Source organism: Merops nubicus, unplaced genomic scaffold, assembly GCF_000691845.1.
Source record: "Merops nubicus isolate BGI_N331 unplaced genomic scaffold, ASM69184v1 scaffold43056, whole genome shotgun sequence".
Classification (NCBI taxonomy): domain Eukaryota; kingdom Metazoa; phylum Chordata; class Aves; order Coraciiformes; family Meropidae; genus Merops; species Merops nubicus.
Genome location: NW_008613780.1, coordinates 4,301 through 11,701, shown reverse-complemented (window position 1 = coordinate 11,701; position 7,401 = coordinate 4,301). Strand labels below are relative to the sequence as shown.

Genomic DNA, 7,401 nt, shown 5'->3' with positions numbered 1-7,401 from the left:
ACTTTACGTTAGTTTCCTTATATCACTCTGTGCTTTGAAAAAAGCCCTCTGGGCCATCTGAAGTTCAGCTCCGAGGCCAGGGGCAGAGCGAGGGCACTGTCCCTGTGCAGCAGCGTGGGCCCGACGGCGACGTGCTGCCTGACACCGGGGGCACTGCCAGGGGACACCTGCCCTCAACCCCGCTGCCCTCGGAGCAGCTCTGCCACCTCGGTGGCTTCAGGCGCTGGGAAGTGGAAAGCCAGGGCATTCTCACTGCTCCCGTGCCAGCACAGCCTGGCAAGGGCCCTGCCCCAGTGCCAGGGCGGAGGGCAGCCCGTCGGCTCTGGAGGAGGCGCCCTTGGGGAGGCTGGCAGGGGCAGGAGCCCCCTCTAGTGGGGCCGGGCCACTGCCACCCGGGCCAGCAAACCCGGGGGAGGCAGGCAGGGCACCGAGGACTTCAGGAGCCCTGCAAAGCCCCCGAGGTGTGCCGGTGGCAGAGCTGTCTGGGCACGGGCTCCGGGCTCCTCCTGACTGTGCGTGGAGGGCTGGCTCAGGCGCTCAGGCTGGCTCTGCTGTGCCACATTCCGTTCTGTTTGCGGTGGCCTGTGAGACAGAAGCTGCCTGCAAACAGCCTCAGCCCTCCCCTAGCCCAGCTAAAGCTGATTTTTATGGTCGGTGCAATTTGCACCACCAGTACAAATCCTGCATGAAAAACTAGAATTGCTTTTACAGTCTCACACTGAAACCGAAGAGAAACTGCTGCACAGTCAAATTCCCTCCTGCCAGGAGAGCGTGTCCTGCAGGGTCTGTCTGGAGCAGGACATTAGCTTCAGGGCAGGGACCTCCAGCTGCGCTCCCCACTGTCAGGATGGGTGGACGTGGCACTTGAGTTACAGCAAAATAACAAAAGTAGAGTCCAGATTGCATCATTGGTGACTAAAAGTCCCAGGTTTTACAGCTGAGCACTTGCAGGCTTATTTCTGCTGGCTGTGCAGCGTCTCTAGGTGCTTGTAGTATTTCTGGTTCCTTTATTCCCACCTGTGCTAAGACACCTGCAGTAGTTTGAACTTCAGAAACTCTTGCTTTGGAAAGTTGTTAGGAAGGTCCTGATGGCAAACCTAATCCCACCTCAGTTATCCCTCCTGCTGCTCCTAGGGCAGTTACATCTGATCTCCTGAGACGTGAGCGGGGCTGGCGTGGGGCAGCCACCCCTTGCCGTCAGTGACGTTCTGTGAGGACGTTTTGAGCCTCCACACTTCCTGACATGGGCTCATTTTGTCATACGTGTTCCGTGTCTTTCTCGGGTGCCTGCGGGTTTCGCTGGAAACAGTGACTGTCCCCAGCAGTGCTCAGTTGGTTGCCATATGCAATTCTGGGAAAAAAATCCTGGGCCTCTTTCTTGTAAGTGAGAACTTCAAAAAACCAACGTGCTCTTTCTTCCCTCGCAGCCGGCTTTGGGGATGCCCATCTGATGTGGTAGAGATGAGCAAGAGGAGGAGGAACACAAGGATGAAGCTGGAGCAGTCCTTGCCTCTCCTGGCACTGCTGCTGTGTGCGGGTGAGTACAGCTGGCCAGAAGCCCCAGGGACCAGGAGGGTGGATTGCCCCGGAGCTGGGGAGGACACAGCCCAGGAGCTTGAGACTGGTTTGGCAAAGTACCTGCAGCCACAACTTCTGCAGGTGCCACAACCAGTCCCTGTGGAGCTGCTGCTCCAAACCTCTCAGGCTGGAGAAAAGCAAGGTCCCCAGTGAATTTTTGCTTACTTTCTGGTTTACTAAGACACCGGGTCTCAAACTTCAGGCGGCAGCACTGGAGCTTGATGCATGGTTTTCTGCAGCAGCATGAACTAAAAGGTTCTGTGGTTTTATTTTTATTTTGACTCTTTATCATGCACTTTTTCTAAGCTGTTTTGTGATCTGAACTTTAGTTCAGATTCACTGTGCTATCAGGGGACTGAGAGCAATTTCCATGTTACTGCTTTGAAATGACCAGCATTTAGAAAGCTGGTTTAGGATGAAGTGCAGAGTATCTGTAAAGAACCTGGTAACTATGAGAATTTTGAAAGGTAATTAAAAGATACTACAATAGAACAGCAGCTACTCTGTCAATGTGCTGCAAATACCAGCTATTTTTTCAGAAGATTGAGAACATTTGGTTAAACAATGGCCTGTTGGTCTTTTTTCAAATTTAACAATTCATCTTATATAAAAGAAAAAAGCATCAGTTCACCTTCTCCCTAGCCAAGTCCTATGCCTGTGGAAGTAACAAAATGGCAGATTTGAAAAAGTAACTGGTGTTGTAAAGCATTACCTGGGCTGAGACAACAGGACTGAACACTGGAATACAGGTCGCTGCTTTATTTACTTATGTTACTTTCTATCAACATAGCTCTTTAAAACAAATCACAGGTCTGATTTAGACTGTTTACATTTTCTATAAAAACTGTTGCTGTTTCTCACGGTTTTCTTTGAAAGCTGTTGACTATTTTCTGTAAAAACTGTTTGTATAGTACTCCAGCTCCAGAGATTTCAGTGGAGCTGCTTGTTTCCTACCAAGACAGAAGCATCACCTAAACTGCTGTACAGCATTAAACCAAGCGTTAGGGCCCATCCTCCAGCAGGCATACACTTGCAGAGGCCAGTGGTTCTTACTGCAGAAACCAAGCATGATTTTCCAGCAGTCTTTGGTCCATGATAATAAAGCAAAATCATTGGGTGTACAGCTTGCAATAATCCTTTTATTAAACTGGGCTGGAAAATGACTCAAATTTCCATTCTGCGTTAGTTCATGTTAAAAATGGCTTCCAAAGGAAAAGACCTCGTTTCAAAACAACATCCTGTCCCAGCTAACAGTGCTTCTAGTGCCTTTAGCACAGACAGAAGCAAATAAAATCTCTTTCAAGCACCTGAGTTCAGAAAGGATACCCTTGCAGTGGGAAGGGTGTGTGATAGCAGAAGCTAAATCACTTAACACTTATTTCTCTTTCTTTTCTAGCTGGCACTGCAGCTCAGGAGGGTAAGTGTATTTTACCAGCATTTTTAACTATTTAGTATGATAAAAAGACTAACTATGTCTCACAAGTGAGGACTAACTAAAAGTCAAATGGAACTATTTTAATTTTGCAAATATTGTAGGATAGGAAAATCCCCCGTTCCTTAATTGCTACTGATCACACCAAGGTGAAAATTTTGCTGTCATGAATTGTCCCTAATTATTGCTAATGAACCCCAGGCAGGGTTGGGCATTTTCCAACAGCAACAAGCAGTAAGGTAGTTGTGGGCTGATTTGTTAACACTCACTATCCTCTTCTTTGCAGATGAAGACGAAGCACCAAAGGGTAAGTGTATTTTATGAGCACTCTTAACTATTTAGCATGAGGTAAAGGCTGCAGATGCCTCACAGGTGAGGACTAAAAGGCAGATATAAATATTTGAGCTCAAGTAGTATTTTAGGAAGAAAAAAAAAAGTCCTGTTTTTTAGTTGCTGTTGTCATTGATCAGAAAAATCAACTAGGAGTTGCCCCAAATTACTGTTAGTGGTCCCCAGGCAGGGCTGGCCATTTGCAGAGACCAGCAAGCACATGGATAAACAGAACGATGAAAGGCAGGTGGCCAGGCCTCTGACATCAGGTTGAACACCCTGTGCTGGCATTCTAATACTGTTTAGCATTGCAAAGAACCAGTCTAAGAAACTAAAGGAAATATGTGTGCAAAAGACACGTATGCAGGGATTTTTATGTTACACCATGAAATCATAGATTTTGCAGAGCTGACCGTCGTGGTGGGATCAAGGGTGGGCAGGGAGGACTGCTCAGAAGCTGTTTGTAATGCTGGTTTCCCTTTTCCTTGGCCCATCTTCCATTAAAGAATTCCTGGTGGAGATTTCTGGAACCACAGTGACAATCACATGTCCCTCGACTGACAACAATATAGAGTGGAAGTTAAGTGGGACAAAAAAAGAAAGCAAGGAGAGGAAATATGTTATAGAGAATCACGACAGCACTCCTGCCACCGTGACGTGTCTGTCAGATTCTGGGAACTATGAAATGTACCTGAATGCCAAAGGTGAGTGAAAAAGCACTCTGTTTATGGGCTAAACATGACGTCTGCACGTGTCCGTGGCAGATATTAGGAGCTGAGATCTGATTTTCGGTGCTGCTGGGCTGGGTGAACGCTCATCTCTGAGCACCTGCATCTCTCCTCCTGGTAGTGTGTGCGAACTGCGAGGAGCTGGACGCCTTGGCAGTGACAGGGATCATCACTGCAGATCTTCTCATCACCCTCGGGGTGCTGATTCTGGTGTATTACTTCAGCAAAAACAGGAAGGGGGGAGCGAGCGCTAGCGCCGGCAGTCGGCCACGAGGTAAGAGCCATTGCTGAGGTCTCTGCTCTCCGTGGTGTCTGTGAAGCACTACGTGAAGCACTTGTCCCTGCTGAGTGATGGAGCACCCTCTGTTTCCTCCCAGACCTCACCAAGCATCTCTCCTGCTTGCCCCATCTGCTGCTCTGGGCTGCCTTCTCCTACGGGATGGGTGTGGCTGCCCTGCTGTGCCCAAGGCTTCCTGCCCATGGCCACCCTTTCACAGGCTGCTGTGCAGCACCCTTGGGCCTGCACTGAAGCACACTCCATACAGTGCAGGCTCAGCTTGCAAACCCAGCCTGGCCCTGGCCCACTCAGTTGCTGTCTCAAGCAATTTAGCCTCTCTAAAGGAAGCCTGTTTCCTCCTAAGTGATTGGAAGGCCTCCTGCCTGCAGCAGTTGGGTCTTTAAAAGTTCTAAGTTCATAATAAAGCCATGTGAGTTGACCCATGGTATGCATTACCCTGGGATCATTGCTGTCAAAGTCCCTCGTACTGTGTTCTGTGAACCATCACCAAAAGGGTGACCTCTCTTTGCCTCTGTTGCAGGTCAGAAGATGCAGCGTCCTCCTCCTGTTCCAAACCCAGACTATGAGGTATGGAGCACCTGAATTTTTTCCATCTCTCTTTGCATTTATCCTTTTTGCTCCTTTGAAGAAGCACCTAGTGAACCTCCAGGCTTACTGGGAGCAGAGGAAGGTGGAGGTCCTTCTGGGAGCTGGGTGCAGAACTGCACCTTCCCGTGCACCAGAGCAGCATCTGCTCTCTCTGCTGGGCTTTTCTCCACGTCCTGTGTGGGCCAAGCCTCTGGTGTTGTTTGAAGGTGTGTTGGTGAGGCTCCCCAAGCTAACATCTCTGCTGTTCCCACAGCCCATCCGGAAAGGCCAGCGGGAAGTGTATGCAGGCCTGGAATCCAGGGGCTTCTGAAATCCCCCCAGAGGAGAGGCTGGCAGGCAGCAGTGGAGGGGCTGTGTGCTTCTGCCAGGCTTGGTACCAGTTCTCCACAGACCTGCCAGGGCCCAGGTACCTAGGGGTAAGCCAGGCAGCTCCACCAGACGAGCACCCTGCTGCCATCCATGGTTGCACCCCGACACGATCCTTCAGCCTTCAGCCTTTGGTTTGACATCAGGGAAAGGAAACAAAGGAGCACGTTGGCAAGAGCAGCTTCCCTTCTCATTAAAGGACTGCAGCCCCACCCGTGGTTCCTTCTTTTCCCCCTCATGCTCCTCTCTCTGCTCCAGTTGCATGCTCTGCTTTTCCTCCCATTTAATTTCTGCCCTAAGTGCCTCCAGTTGCTCCCCATGGCTCCCTGAGTAGCTAGTGGGCAGAGGGGGCCCTTCTCAGAGTGACTGCCCTCTGACCGTGTCCCACTCTCACGTTCATAGCCTGTCTGTGTTTTGCTGCCCAGGACTGGAGCAGAAGGAACAGAGGCAGTCAGTGTATTAAAAAACAAACCAGTACATTTTCATACAAACCCCACTGCTCTGAATGCAAATGTTTCAGTCAAAAGGAACAGTTTTCCTTTAAAAAAAAAGAATGAGAAGCCTTCTACCAGTACATGCAGACCAACCTGTACAGCCCTGAGCCCTTCTTCTGTACGAAAGGTGGGGGGCCAAGCACCACTTGATATCCAGTGACCTTCAGGAGAACACCCTCATAGGGCCACGTGAGGGTCTGGTGCCTTCCCAAGCCATCTGAAAGGAAACTGAAGAAATATTAGGAAACTTATGTGCCTGGCTTAAATCTTTGTTGCTATTAAATAGTGGAGTTCTTCGATAGTTCAGCTGAGATTTGAGCCTCCGCTTAGCAACGAGCATCAGCTTTGCAGAGAACAGGGATTTTCATGGTTCCCAGTCTGGAACTGAGACCCTTTGGCTCAGCCCCAAGACTTGCACTCTTCTCCAAAACAGCATGTTCACTGGAATTGAAATGAGTGCATCTGGGCCACAGAGATAAACCCCGGGACCTACAAAATCCAAGAGAGCACCAAACCCTTTTGCTAGGCTGTCCTCATCCCAAAGACTTTGTGGACTCCATTTTTACTGATATTCTACAGTGTAATCCAGGGTAAACACATTTCTTTGAGTGTTTTGTACCCTATGGGGTATACAAGAACATCTGCTAGTGGAGTTTCATTTTCCAGAGCTATGGCTCTTAGGGATCCTGTGATGTGTCCTTTGCTGCTGCCCTTTCCCTCCCCATTTCAACTCTGTAATTTGAGTTCTGTCCAGGTTCTGTTAGAAAGATATCAGACTTCTTTGCCATTGGTAAAGATCTGTTTTAACCTTTTTATTTACATTTTAAAACTGTAATATATTAATAAAATAGAAAACAGCACCCCTAGCTATGCCTTCAAAAATATTTCATGTGGGTTCATCTCTGCTAAAGAGGTTCTGCTGAGGGGAGTTCCCAGGTCAGCAGTACTCTGAGACAGAGAGAGCTTCTGTGGGCCTGTGGTGACTCACCTTGCAGCAGCCTGCGTGGGTTTTGGGAGAAGACTGTGCCAGGGTGGAGGGGGGACAGCCACACACAGAAAGATGCACTGCTGTGCCTAGGAGAGCAGGGCCTGGGTCAACAGGAGACAGGAGTTGGTCTGGGGGCAAACAAAACACCTTATGTCCCATGCCCTCAACATACAGATTTTAAATCTGCCCAATTTTGCTGGTTTGCAAAGCATTAGCAACAGGACAGACACAAACTTTAGAAGGGCCCAAGAGATGCTCTGATACCTGGGCATGATTCTGGTCTAACACTAACTGAGCGAGTCCCATTTCTGTTGCTCTGCAGAGCCAACAGCTCTGAGGAAAGGAAACAGCAGCAGTGATGGGGACTGGGGGTGGTTTTACCCTTGAGTTTCAGCATGGGGAGATGAACACCCAGCACATTTCATGCTTCAGATTTCTGTGCTTACCGTGCAGGATGTGGTTTTAAAGGCAGCGCAGCTGGGTTTAACATACAAGGCACTAAACATCCAGGAGAGAGATTGCAAGATATGATGAACCCTAAATGCTGGCAGCTCTAAAACCACTCTGGGCCATGTTCTCAGATTCTGCAAGGCATCACT

At 49.2% G+C, this 7,401-nt stretch overlaps 1 protein-coding gene across 1 annotated transcript; it reads left to right on the top strand.

Moving 5' to 3' along the window:
- The first annotated feature begins 1,461 nt into the window (after window positions 1-1,461).
- On the top strand, window positions 1,462-5,264 carry CD3E (CD3e molecule, epsilon (CD3-TCR complex)). The gene is made up of 7 exons (XM_008941993.1): window positions 1,462-1,537; window positions 2,975-2,995; window positions 3,297-3,317; window positions 3,847-4,044; window positions 4,190-4,342; window positions 4,887-4,933; window positions 5,208-5,264. Exons 1-7 carry the CDS (start codon window positions 1,462-1,464, stop codon window positions 5,262-5,264), a joined length of 573 nt encoding a protein of 190 aa, XP_008940241.1.
- Window positions 5,265-7,401: the final 2,137 nt, after the last annotated feature.